Raw genomic sequence first — 14,040 nt, 5'->3', positions numbered from 1 at the left:
GTCTTATGTTGCTGTAAAATACTGAACAATAAATTAAAAATTTTTAATAAGGTGTTGCCATTTAACATACATAAGTATATCAAATAAGCTCATTATTGATTCTTAAAAATAATATTATTTTCTAATTGTTAAAAAATATATCTTTTATTGTTTTAACGATAACATGTAAACATAGAAAATAACTGTCTATATAGTTTCTATTGTATCATAAAACATTTAGTGATGAACTAGAGTGTTTGAGCAATTTAGCACTCAATAATAACAAAACATTTATTTAAAATGTAATAATTTATTTTCAATATAGTCATTTCATATTTTTCATTCTTATTTGAATATTTTAATTATAAGTTTTGAACAAACAAATCAATTTAATTAAAATCTTAGGTTACTAAAAACTTACTTGTTTATTCAAAAATGATCTAAGTATAAAATCATCAGGTAATTGGATTCTAATTGAATGAACAATATTAGGAATAACTAGAATACAGGAAGTTATTTGGCTATTTATAGAAACAGCAGAACCAAGCTAGTCAATTAAGTATAAATTTTGGTTAAATTAAAATACTTTACATAACATCAGATAAATTTATATTTTATGTATGCATATTTATTATTTCATCAATTTTAACTCATAAAGGTTACAACTTCAAAAAGTCCAAACCTTAATATTAGTTAATAATATAATTATAAAATTAATTTACACATATTATACTTATAATTTGCAAGTGTCTTAAAATAAACATACAAAAAAAAATTGCTAAGTCAATATATGTTTACAGTTTTTCTAATATTTTATTGGTTTGTGAAGACCCAAAAGAGCTGCATCTGCTTCAAGTAGAGTTAAATCTTTTTCAGAACCCAAAAACCTGGTAGCTAATTCTAAGGATTTGATTCTTAATTTTACTTGTGATCCTCGTACAAAAGAACTATAAACATACAAGAATTAAACTAAATAGTTTTTTCTTAATTTCATTGAACACAAGTCACAACATATTCCATTTTTAAAATCATATTAAAAAATCAATGATGAATGATGGTACAATAAAGTATTTCATGAAGCTATTGCCCCACAATTAATTAGGTAATGGCACTCCTTACGCTATTAAATCATTAATGGTAAATTATAAGTTAACTAAATAATAGTTAGAAATGCTACTAATTAGTTATTGAATTTACAATTTAAATAATGTTATTCATTTATTAATTGTATTTCACTTAAATTTTTAAAAAATTATAACACATTCAATTTGAGCAAAATAGCAAATATAATATAATGAACAAAATTTAAATATCTATTTTTATAAGTTAAAATATATAATTATATCATAATGATAAAAACTTTTTAGTATTCCAGTATTTAAATTTCCACAGCAACCAAAAAGTTTTTTTTAGTTCTAAAATAAAATATTAATTTTTGAATCCAATATGATTGACAAAACCTAGGTGGTGGTCAATAGACTAAATGTAAAATATTAATCACTAACTCATATGACAATAAATGTTCATACCATCACTTTAATCAATAATATTTAAAATACTTACTCTGCATTTTTAACTGGTCTTGTACAAACACAATGGAATTTCCATCCAAAATCAATATACAAATCATTATCAACAATATGAAATATAGTTCCAATCACTTGTTTACCCTCAGGATCACCAAGCTATAAAAGAAATTTTTGTAAAAAAATAAATTAACTTATAAAGGTTTAAAATTTACATTTATAAAATTTGAATTTCTCAACAACATTTCAAAGTCTTGGTCTTCTTCAATAACTTGTTTGTTTTCTTTGGTTTTTTCATAAAACTCAGCAAAAGCACTATGCTTATAAGTTCCAGTGTTGTCTTTTTGATCACTATGACTATGACGTTGAATTAAAAATTCTTTTGATGATACTCTTAATTTTGTTGAAATTATTTTTGATAATGGAATATTATTTATGTTTCGACAAAATATTCGGCATGCACTTGCCATAGTAATAATTAAATTAATTAGAATAGTTAAATGTATTCTTTGAAAGTATAATTGTAGAGAAATATTGTATTAATAATTACATATAATGAAAATTTAAAAAATATAATATCTTAAATTATTACGTAAAAAAAAAATAATTGAGTAGAAGATGACAATAATTTCAGATTAATAAACTTCAATTTTCAATCCGTACTGGCATGGAAATTGTAATTTAGTCATGGATCATAGTGTGCTGTATCTTGATTCTTGATTCTATAATATTATAAAATCTTGAAATACCGAAATTCATTGATAAGCACATCTCCGAAAGAGTGATAAGCACTTGTCCGAAAAATAATAAGGACTAGAAAAAATGATAAGTACTCAAAATTAAAAAAGTACTACCAACTTTAAACGTGTTGCAATCCTGTTCAGTATCTCATTTATCATTTGTATTATTGTTACCGATATTATGATGTTTATAAAACAATGTATATAATTTTATAGGTCTAAGGTTTATACCATATTCTTAACATTTTTTAATATTTTAATAACACGATAAGTTATTTCAAAACAATTTAAACATTTTAAACATTTAAACTTAAGCTTTAAAGTAAAACCACATTGAGACTTCTACATTTCTTCTCTCTTGTTCAGTGTTCTATAATTTTTTTTACAATTTTCAGTTGTAAAACTGCATTTCTATAGTGTATTAATGTTACAATTTCTATAGGTAGTAAGCACTTTATTTTAACATCAATACAATTTCAACAATATCATATTTCAAATCAAAAAATATATGTAATGAACTGTCAAAATGGGTATTACAACAAAATAAATATAATAAGAAACAATAAGAAATGATGAGAGTTGACTAACTGCTTATTTTTTTGATTATTTAACAATCATTATGAAAGTGGTAAGATAAAAACATTGACCAACATTAATTTTTAATAAAAAGCAAATAAAATATTTACAATTTATATGTATTTATAATAATTTATAATTTTTTAAATATTTAGTATTGTTTAAGCGAAGATCCCAACAAACCATGTTTTGTTATAAAGTTAAAATCAGTTACAATAATGTTGGACTGTGGTCTATCAGCACACAGCGTTTTGAATTTTTTACCTTTATATCCAATACCAGATTGGAAGCCAAATAAAGCAGCAGCTTGGATACCTAAAAACTTCTCTGACCCACAAATTGAAGGGGTATACTATATTTTAACTATTGATTAGATTATTTATAAATTACATGTTATGATTGTATTAAATAGGAACTTAATGAATGTATGACAAATCAAGTACTTGTAAATTCTGCACCTGAGTTCATGACCCCACTAACTAAGTTAGTTGACTTTGCTGATATTGATGTCATATTGGTATCCAATTATATGACTATGTTGGCTTTACCTTTTATTACAGAAAATACCGGCTTTAAAGGGGTTGTGTACATGACTGAACCGACTTTGCATATAGGAAAGTAAGAAATTCAAATTTTTTAAGTAATTATCTATTAAGTTATTATGTAATATTTAAATTAATTTTTAGATTATTTCTTGAAGAACTAGTAGATTTTGTTGAACAGTCACCAAAACCTAATGTTGCTAAATATTGGAAAGAAATCTTGCATTTACTACCACCCCCATTATGTAATAGTTTTAAACCTCATACATGGAAACAATTGTACAGCCTTGCCCAAGTTAGTTCAAGTTTAACACGTGTGCAGATGATCAGTTATGATCAAAAAATTGTATGTATTATAATTTATTTTTTACATCAGTTACTTAATTATACATTTTGCCTTAGGAAATCACAGGTGCATTGACTGTAACAGCTGTTAGTTCTGGTTATTGCTTGGGTAGCAGTAATTGGGTGATATATTTGGAAAGTAAAAAATTAGTTTATGTCAGTAATACTTCAACATTAACAACACATCCAAGGTATTGTACTTTTTTATAAATCTCAAAAACTAAAAAAGATTACATTTAATTCAATGTTTGTTTTATAATCAAGACCCATGGATCAAGTTAACTTAAAAAATGCTGATCTAATGCTGTTAAGTAGCTTAACGCAAGCACCTGCCGCTAATCCAGATTCAATGCTAGGGGAACTATGTTTATCGGTTGCTGTTACATTGCGAAATAATGGTTCAGTACTTATTCCATGTTATCCTTCAGGTGTTGTTTATGATTTATTTGAATGTTTATCATCTCACTTGGACAGTACAGCTTTAGGTCAAATTCCTATGTATTTTATTTCTCCAGTGGCTCATAGTTCTTTAGAATATTCAAATATTCTTGCGGAATGGTCAGTAAACATATTATGTTTTAATATTAAATCTAATAAATATTTTTTCAACTATTAGGTTGTCTCAATCAAAACAAAATAAAGTATACTTTCCAGAAGAGCCATTTCCACACGCACAATTAGTAAAATCTGGGCGTTTAAAGCATTTTAAACATGTCTATACAGATGATTTATGGAATGATTTAAGACAAGTAAATATAAATATATTGTTTCAACTTAGGTTAAAAAATTATAATTTTATTTTAATATTTTTTTTAAGCCTTGTGTGGTATTTTGCGGTCATCCTAGTTTGCGATTTGGTGATGTAGTCCATTTTGTGGAATATTGGGGTACAAATCCTCAGAACACAATTATATTCACAGGTAAATCAATTTCTTGTTAAACTAATAATTAAGTTTGATATTCTAGTAAAAATATTAATTGGAAATTCTTCAAAAATCATTAATTTTTTACTAGTTAGAAATTAAGTTCTTGATTGTAAAATGTTGAATACATATTCTTTTGTTTATGGTTTTAATAATCTAATATTGGCTTAACTGTATAATAATTTTATTTATTTTTTAATCTTACTAATTAGATATTTAACTATAGAAATTACAAATTTCAAGTTATTTTCAATTAAAAAAAAAAAAAATTAATGTTTCTATTTCTATATCGAAGCAATTGTAAATTATATCAATATTTGTATATTTATCTTATTTTATTGAATTTTTGTAATATATAACACGTCCAATTATTAATTTTAGAACCAGAGTTTCCATATTTAGAAGCTTTAGCTCCGTTTCAACCACTTTCTATGAAAGCTATGCACTGTCCTATTGATACAAGTATGAATTTTACCCAAGCTAATAAAATGATTAAAGATCTTAAACCAGCTGTGTTAATTCTTCCTGAGCGTTATGCCATTCCACCAGCTGGATTTGGTCACAAAAATGAATTTGTTATTGACCAAGTAAATAAAAAATTAAGTTATTAACAAAACATTTTAAATACAATTAAATTATTCATATTATTATTATTATTTTAGATTGATAGGAAAGTACTAACTATAAAAAGAGGTGAAGTTATTTCAGAGAAACTTGATATAAAAACAGTCAATGTACCATTTACAACAGAAATGGTAGTGAGTGTAACATTAAACGAATTACAATCTGGACTAAAAGCATCAAAATTTACAGCTGTTTTAGATACTAAAGATAATAAGTATAAATTGGATGTAAGTTTTATATTTAAATTTAATTATTCTATTCTATTGTAATTGTTTTAAACATTTTTAGATTTTGAGAGATGATTTATTAACAAATAAGACAACTGAACCTTATTTACTAGAAACATTGTTTAAAAAAACTTATGAATGGGGACAACTGGATATTGATAGATTTTTACGTGCACTGACAAATGAAGGTGTGAGTGATCCTAAAATTGAACACAATGCACATGGATATACTATACATCTTGTAAGATCTATTTTTAAAATTTTGGATTCTAAGTAGAGTGGTTATTTTTTACATTAATTACTAAGATTTTAATTTACTTGCTTTTAGAAATCAGAAGACACGTTAATCCAAGTGGACGATAAGTCTACTCATATATTTTGTGAAAAGATGGATAAGAACTGGAGACTTAAACTTAGAAGTATAGTAATGGAATGCCTTAATTCTTTTTAAATACATTTATTGTAAAATTAATATACACATTTAAAAGACTGTTATTTACATTAATTCTTATAATTGTTGTTGAAAAACAGTATACCATGTTTATTAAGCAAATAATAACTAAAACTAATTGGATACCAATTCAATTTGTTTATATTTTTTTCGAAAATTTGATACCGGATCCTTAAATAATATTGGATCAAATCTTACACTTGATTGAAGCAATGGCATATAACCAAAAAGCACTACAAACGTGTTTAAACAAGTTTGTCTTTGCATAAAGTGATCTGGATCATTCCAAGGTGATCTATGGAGTTATATAAACATAAATTAATTATATAAATTATTAATAAATTAGTGTAATATTTACTTTGGCATGCCATTGTTAGTTTGCTCTTTATAATGTTTTCTTTGTGACACTTTAATCGGTGGACGACGAGTTACATGACTGACTAAAAAGTTCATAAGTATGTCTTCACAATTGTGAGACTGTTCAACCGTTTTGATTAATAAAGGACTCAACCATTTAGTATATAGAGTGTTGTAGTATTGATGATAAAAAGCAGCACCAGTAAGAATTATTGAATATTCATTTGTCCATTTTGAGGTATACAGCCAAGAGTCCTGTTGATTTTGAGGTGATTATTTTTGATACTGAATGTGTATTATGTAATTACTAATTACATATGTTTTTTAAATTTTTATCAAATAAAGAAATTCTAATTTAAATAAAATTAAAGAACACATTTTTTAGATTCTAGGCAAAGTGATGCATGTATTGATTTTACAACATGTGTATGTTTTGTGTGTGTGTGTGTACAGTTAGTAATCAAAAAAATACTTTGATTTTCAACTTTAAGAATGGTTTCTGTTAAATGATAATAAATTGATTTTATAAGTTATATATCAAAATAAATATTGTGAAGTAAACTGACATATCATCTATGCTTAGAATAATTTTTTGTATCCAATGACATATCCTCAAATTTAAATTTATCACCCACTTACCAACTTTTTTATTTTTAACAACAGTTATTTAAAAAAATTGAAATTTGATTGAAGATTGAAATTTAAAAAAAAAAATGTTCAGAGGTATTTTATTGGAGTTTAAAGTTTTAAATATACTGTAACATAATATTCTTAAATAAACTTCAATATGCACATAAAAACACCAAAATAAGCAAAAATAGTACTAAAAATTGGTAAATATACAAAAAAAAAAAAATAAATATTTTAAAATGCATAAATTTTAGACTTTTTTTAAAGAATATAATAAATACATTTAAGAAATATAAGTATTCGGTTCAACTGTAGACCATAAATATTAATTTGATAATTGTAATTTAATACGTCTAATAAATATTTGAAATAACTAAATTATTAGAAATTGAATAAATAGTTCAATGTCAGCTATAGCAACAACCGATTACATACCTACTATTTAAAAATCAAAATACATGTTTATGTCCACATATTTATATATTATTGGAGTTATATTGTTTATTTTTTTTATTAGTACTTGAAAGGACACTACACATATACGTGTTGTTTAGGTCTTACACACATCAAACATGACAAATTTGTGTTTAGTAGAACCCATCATATGTTGTAAACTTTAATATTAGAGTTAATTTACCTATTATCAGAAAATTATCAGTGTCATAGTGTTGACATTTTAATTTTTAAGCTAGATATGAACATAATTAAATTATAATATTTTAAATACTCACATCTTGCAAATTCACTCTAATATTGAACCTAACAATGAATAATGGGTTCTATTAAATGCAAATTTACCATATCGTATGTATGTAAGATGGAGAAAATTCATGCCAGTGTGATGTCTTTTTAAAATCTAAATTAGCAAAACAGCACAAGAAACCAAAAATATGCATAAATTAATAAAATTAAATTTCTTACACATCAGAAAATATGAATTTTCTAAAACTTCTAAGCCTTGATTATTACATATCAGTAAGTAAAAATTATTACAATACCTTGCTATTATCCCAGTAATGTGATCTAGCTGGAAATCCAACTATTCTATCAGGAAACGATTGCCAGACATGAAATGCAAAATCGATTTCATCAGTCGTTAAAACTACATCATCGTCTAATGATAATACAGCTTCAGTCTTAATAAAAGGTAATGGTTCAAATCTCCTACAGCCATTTCCAGATGATACTAATATTTGTATACCAGCAATATTTTGATATCCACTTTTACCATTGTTTTCAGCGCATGAATTTATTATTATCTAAAACAAAAATGACATAATTTAGTTCTGTTAATGTTATGTATTTCTATATTAAATTACTTGAGTTAAGTATTTGCTAGCAGCTATGTTACGAATTAATCGATACAGTGGTGAGTTTAGACTGTTGTGTTGTGAAAATATTACTACAGTAAAATTAGGACTGGGTTGTTTACCGAGTAGATGATAATTAAATGGTAAATTAAAATTAAGATATTCAGTATATGAATGTTGTGAGACAAGAGCTCCTGGAGATGTGTTCCAAACTATACCATCCCGTGATTGGAATTTAGGTAAACGTTCTTTAATTATCTAAAAATTATTCAGATTAATTAATTCAAATAGTCATCACAATTTAAAAATAACTACCTCAAATGTAGTAAAAACAATTTTTTCAATTGTGTTAAAATATTGTTCCCATAGAATTTGTGTTTGTTGTCTTAAAGCAAAAAGTTTAGTTTCTGATATTGAATGAATCACTTCTGGTACTTGAAACAGCAATCTTTCATCAGCCCATATCACAGCTTTATTCCAGTCTATCACTTCATCAAAAGGTAGAGCCCAATTATTGGACAGCAAAACAGGGATACATCCAGCCTGTAAAGCTTCCAGAAATCTATAGGATCCTAATCGACGACCTCTAGGGACTAGACAAAATGTTGAATTTTTAAGTAGAGAACCATAATCATATCTATAAAAAAAAAAAGAAATTTAAATTTAAAATTGTTATCCAAATTTTAAATTGCATTTACTTTTCATATAAAGTGTTATCAACATCACATCTTTCATCCTGAGCATCTTTCCAGTTTTTGCCATGTTTACATGTTGTTACTACAATTGTGTCCTTTCCATTATGTAAGTGAAAAATAGAATTTCTAGTTTCAGACCCAATGCCAAGAACATAACGCTTACCTTTGAATGCCAACTTATAGTTTTTAGTAATAGGATATGTATTGGAGCGAACAAAACCAGGTTCACCACCTCTTTCTGGGTGTTTCTATATAAGAGAAAAAATGTTTAATTAATAACATTAAAATTCAAAATATTGATCAAAGTAATCACTTTGTGGAATAATGGAAATGAAATATCAAAACCAGGTCTCATATTAGTGACTGACATACTAGCTTTGGCTAGAATAGCATCTCCAGTATGAAATCCAAGATCATCTTCATTATAATCTGGCCAAGAACCAGAATACAGATTAAAAATTACATGATTTCGACCACCATTCCAATGTCTGAGTCTCTGCATTTTCACAGGTATATTACGTAGGTAGTCTGGAGATAAGGGATCTCGATCTAAAGTATCAATAGCTATCACAAATACACAAGCTTTAGTGTATTCATCTGTGTAATACCTAGATTCCATAATAATGTCTAACATTTTCTGATATAAGACACTACGGGTTGAAGTAATTAATCCATTGGTTTCTAGATCAGACAATGGATACACAAATACTCGAAAATTGTTTTCACAACGTGATGAGTCAAAACATGTCTCCATTCTGAAAAAAATATTTTTGCTATGTCAAAGACAAGTTTTAACTTACAAATTGATTTAACAAATAACAAAAATTACAAGTATATTTATGGTACAAAAATATGCCTGCTGTGCTAATAACACAAAGGATTATATGTTTTCTTAAAAATAAACTTACTTTTAATCAATAAAACTTAAAAATTGAGAAATATTTTTTTTAAAGATTTTTAATATGTATAAAAATAAATGTAAGCATGGCATAAAAAATTCTTAATTTTTTTTTTGTCTAACATAAGCAGTTCATTCTAAAAATGAAAATGTAGCTCGGAATAAAGTTAATTTTTTCTAATAATAGTAATCATAAATAAACCTGCAGAGCTTGTTGGTTTTTCTATGTGATTTGTGGTATGGTATTTGTTGTCTAGCTTCATAGGTTTTCGCTGCAGGAGGACGTCCAACTTCTAAACCTTGTTCCCAGTCGTCCATGAAAGATGGTAGATTTTCCAAATCATTGACATTGTAGGATAGATGAAGCAGCGTATCTGGTTTTCTAGTAGTTTTTAGTAAATACATAACCAAGATGAAAGAGACAATGAACCAAAATAATATTATGAATCGCTTTTTTGCTTGCATAATTTTTGTTTTTATGAAATAATTATAAAAAATTCATGTTAATAATAAAGTTTTTCAATTTTTAACCATATCAAGCAAATATAAAAATATTGTGTAGTTGTAAATATACAAAAATGAAGACATGATATAGGTGATGAGAAAACCATGGTTTTAATGCAAATTTTAAAGTAAAATATAATATTTCAAAGTAACTTATAAGTTATAAACAATGTAAACACAACTATAGATGTCAGTCGTCAGATAATAATAATATAAAATAGTTAGAAAAGGCCTATGCTTAACAGTTGTCAGTTAACACCGAGTATACAGTATACAGTAGTCACTAGTCAGTAATCAACGAGGCGATTTAAGGAATATAAGTATTATTAAAATAAACTGCTAATAACTCTAGTTATACAGCATTGAACTCTACATTATGTTTATCGTATTGAGTTCAATGGCGCCAATGCGCCTTCATACTGCTGATCCTTCATCTCTTATTTGTTATAATTTGTGATAACGATAATGGTCGTTATCACGGTTAATTAAAAATACTGGAGTGTTTATTCATATTAAATGTTTGTAATTTTATAAGCTGTTTCTAATAGAGTTACAATCACTATAGCCTATAGAACAAGCATTTTAAGGTCTATGTGTTCATTGTACTTAGTAAAAAACTCTTTTTAAATGGTTATTCAGATGTTTTAAATTGAACACGAAAAATTTTAGTCATTACTCATTACTATTTAATAATTTAATATTAATTGAAAATCTTCTGCGGCCTTGATCAGTCTATATTTCTCTCATTGAATAATAGTTATCGTGTGGAGACAAATACTTAGACCATTTTAGTGTGCGACTGTTTCAGGTAAGATAAAGTATATAAATTATAAAAGATAATTTAATAATCTTTCAAAATGTTATATACTTGCTAATGCAGCAAACCATCTCTAATTATAATTTTTATTGTATACCATATACATATAGTTCACATATCAATGGAAGTCTTCGAAGAAAATCGTAAAGTTTTATTACGCACTAATGACCGTTTGACTAGTATAAGATCTATTGCTGTAGAAACTGAAGAAATTGGTACTGCAATTGTTCAAGAATTAGGAGAACAAAGACAGACACTTGATGGTACCCGCAATCGATTAGAGGACATTGACAGTTCTAGACAATCTTCTCACCGTTATGTCTCTGCTATAAATAGACATGTTTTCCAAGATAAACTTATGCTCATACTCATTATTATAATTGAGGCTTGCACTTTAGTTGGACTTGTCTACATAAAATTTATAAAAAATTAATTTTATCTAAACAATGTATAATATATTTTAATACATAACATATTTTTCTACTACAAAATCATACCATTTTAAAAATATTGTTTTTATATTGTTACTTTATAATTTACTATATTTAAAAATATATACATATTTAATTATTATATTTAATGGTTTACATAATCACTACAAACTACAACTAAACATTGCTTAGTCCAAAAAATTATTTTATAATTAAAAACAAAATATTAACATTTACTAGGTTATAATATAAATTAATTAATTCATGAAATCCTTCGATATAATAGTTTATAATTGAACAGCATCTGCAACTTTTACTAATAAACTGTCAGATAAATCATCAATTGTATGATTGGCATATTCAAAACAAATTTCATTGGGCAACTTAGTACCATTTGATCGATACTGTTCACAGTCAGGATCATAACATTTTTGATACCAATACATTTCGTTCAAATCAACTATGTACTTAACATTATTGTTTTTGTGTTGTCTTTTAACATTTCCACAATAACGGTTCTTCACAATGCTGTAAACTAATTTGTTAGCAGAAGGAAAATAATGATTTTTGAAGATTTTTCCTGGAAATACGAGATCAGATATAAACCTATCTATTCGTGGAAAAGGTGAACTTGTATAACTTGACTGACATGTACCTTGATCTTTATTATAAAATTGTGGCCAATTACTATGTATTTGAGGCATAATTTGACTTGTAATATTTGTGAAATTCAATAATACGTTATCATCACAACCAAATGTTATTAAAGATTTTAAAAATATTTGTTTGTCAAAACAATCTTCACAATGAGCTATTTCTGGAAGTTTGTACTTGTTAGTATTGCTTAGGACTAATGGAACATTTTTTTTCAATTTTGATGACTTAAATAATCTAAAATGTCTGTTTCTTGAATACACACTTTCATCACAAAATAATCCTCGTTCAACTTTTAAATTAATAAGATCTTTAGTAGTTATCCCGTTGTAAAAACATCCATTATCCTCTAAACAGTGATCTTCAGACAAAAACTTATTAATTTCACAACATATAAATCGAACAAAATGACCAGCTTGGCAATTATTAGAAAATACCAAAGATTGAAAGATTAAGTGATGACTAAATTTTTCTGCTGTTGATGAATCTAAGTCAAGAACGTCTTCTTCTTTACAATTTATATCAAACTTTTGTTTGATAAACATGATAACAATTTTGACAAAGGTTTCTAACATTTTTATACCATTCGATTCTGGATTTTCATTGCGATTAAATTCTAAATCAAAGTATAATTTGCATGGGTTATTTTCTGGTATGATCTCATAAGTGTGTCTTTCATTTTGTGGTTTACGAGAGTCATAATACCAAAACGTTTCAGGATGAGCAACCATAAAATATCGTTGACCATTACTTTGTTCATATGTAAAGGACATACAACCATTTGATTTAGTTTTTGCATATTCTAGTGCTTCTTGTTGCCTAGGAAAGTTTTTCCAGCCAATTGGAGGTCCCAGCAACCGTTTAACATTAATTAGGTGGCATGGTTCACGTCTTACCTTTTTGGATGAAGATGCTGATGGTATTAAATGGAACGAACTACGTTTAGAAGAACCATAGAACACTTTAGTAGATAGACCAGACATGACCACACAGAACTATTTTCTGATAATCATTTAACAAAACAGAATATAAAAATACTATAAGATAAATATAATAATAGCAAAAATGTAGTAAATTCGAAGGTAAATTGTAAATACTAAATACTAATTAGTAATTAGCTAGGTAATTTAGAAAATTAAATAAAAATTTAAAATAAATGTTTGGTATATTTAGAATGATTATTTACTCGCTCAAATTTTTTCATAATAAATGATATCTGATAACCGTTAAAGATTAGAAGATAAAATAATAAATATTAGATAATATATAAATCGACGTCTTCAACAACGAAAGTCATAATCACGGATATAGTGGATATAGATGTGATATAGATACACCTAAATCTGTGATCATAACTCACTTGTTTTCAATTTTAATTTAGTATCACAGATTAAATAAAACTTAATAAAAAAAATTACTTAATCTGTGTTAGTATCATCATCTGTTGGCGCATATTTTTCTTTATTATAAATAAAGATATTTAAAAACAGTATTATGTATAAATATTAAACTGATGATTTCTTTCGAAAAAAATCGTAAATTCGTAACTTAAGTTATTACTAAATTTAAACAATATTACTAACAAAAACTATCGTAATTAGTATATTATAATTCTATTTTTGGATTTTTATTTTTTTGTAGCTTACCTTAGTGGGTTTTTATATAATAATCAATCTCAATTAATAACTAAATAATTAAATTAAATAATGTGAAACAAATAACTATATCATATAAAACACCAAGTACAATTTAAATAGTATAAATATTATTACCATGAACAATGAACATATTGGCTAAGAAAAAAAAGGAAG

General features: G+C 25.9%; 5 protein-coding genes across 5 annotated transcripts; 2 read left to right on the top strand and 3 right to left on the bottom strand.

Annotated features, from left to right (window-relative positions):
- Positions 1-598: 598 nt before the first annotated feature.
- On the bottom strand, positions 599-2,247 carry LOC112594182 (28S ribosomal protein S28, mitochondrial). The gene is made up of 3 exons (XM_025338845.1): positions 1,721-2,247; positions 1,543-1,664; positions 599-926 (listed from the first exon to the last, which is right to left on the bottom strand). Exons 1-3 carry the CDS (start codon positions 1,973-1,975, stop codon positions 785-787), a joined length of 519 nt encoding a protein of 172 aa, XP_025194630.1. The 5' UTR covers positions 1,976-2,247; the 3' UTR covers positions 599-784.
- Positions 2,248-2,573: 326 nt separating this feature from the next.
- On the top strand, positions 2,574-5,969 carry LOC112594115 (integrator complex subunit 9). Its single transcript, XM_025338744.1, has 12 exons — positions 2,574-2,873; positions 2,977-3,168; positions 3,234-3,439; positions 3,508-3,709; positions 3,766-3,899; positions 3,973-4,266; positions 4,325-4,457; positions 4,526-4,628; positions 5,013-5,218; positions 5,294-5,482; positions 5,544-5,723; positions 5,811-5,969. Exons 1-12 carry the CDS (start codon positions 2,865-2,867, stop codon positions 5,931-5,933), a joined length of 1,971 nt encoding a protein of 656 aa, XP_025194529.1. The 5' UTR covers positions 2,574-2,864; the 3' UTR covers positions 5,934-5,969.
- Positions 5,957-10,327, bottom strand: LOC112594114 (exostosin-1). The gene is made up of 8 exons (XM_025338743.1): positions 10,026-10,327; positions 9,239-9,680; positions 8,929-9,173; positions 8,546-8,867; positions 8,240-8,488; positions 7,919-8,179; positions 6,292-6,545; positions 5,957-6,228 (listed from the first exon to the last, which is right to left on the bottom strand). The coding sequence occupies exons 1-8, from the start codon at positions 10,286-10,288 to the stop codon at positions 6,048-6,050; spliced, it is 2,217 nt and encodes a 738-aa protein (XP_025194528.1). The 5' UTR covers positions 10,289-10,327; the 3' UTR covers positions 5,957-6,047.
- A 20-nt stretch (positions 10,328-10,347) lies between these two features.
- On the top strand, positions 10,348-11,630 carry LOC112594116 (vesicle transport through interaction with t-SNAREs homolog 1B). The gene is made up of 2 exons (XM_025338746.1): positions 10,348-11,135; positions 11,255-11,630. Exon 2 carries the CDS (start codon positions 11,266-11,268, stop codon positions 11,575-11,577), a length of 312 nt encoding a protein of 103 aa, XP_025194531.1. The 5' UTR covers positions 10,348-11,135; positions 11,255-11,265; the 3' UTR covers positions 11,578-11,630.
- Positions 11,631-11,745: 115 nt separating this feature from the next.
- LOC112594160 (DNA-directed primase/polymerase protein-like) lies at positions 11,746-13,312 on the bottom strand. The gene has a single exon (XM_025338815.1). The coding sequence runs from the start codon at positions 13,210-13,212 to the stop codon at positions 11,863-11,865; it is 1,350 nt and encodes a 449-aa protein (XP_025194600.1). The 5' UTR covers positions 13,213-13,312; the 3' UTR covers positions 11,746-11,862.
- Positions 13,313-14,040: the final 728 nt, after the last annotated feature.

The sequence above is a fragment of the Melanaphis sacchari genome, unplaced genomic scaffold, assembly GCF_002803265.2.
Source record: "Melanaphis sacchari strain LSU unplaced genomic scaffold, SCAv2.0 Contig221_pilon_pilon, whole genome shotgun sequence".
Classification (NCBI taxonomy): Eukaryota; Metazoa; Arthropoda; class Insecta; order Hemiptera; family Aphididae; genus Melanaphis; species Melanaphis sacchari.
This window is presented reverse-complemented; position numbering and strand designations above follow the sequence as displayed.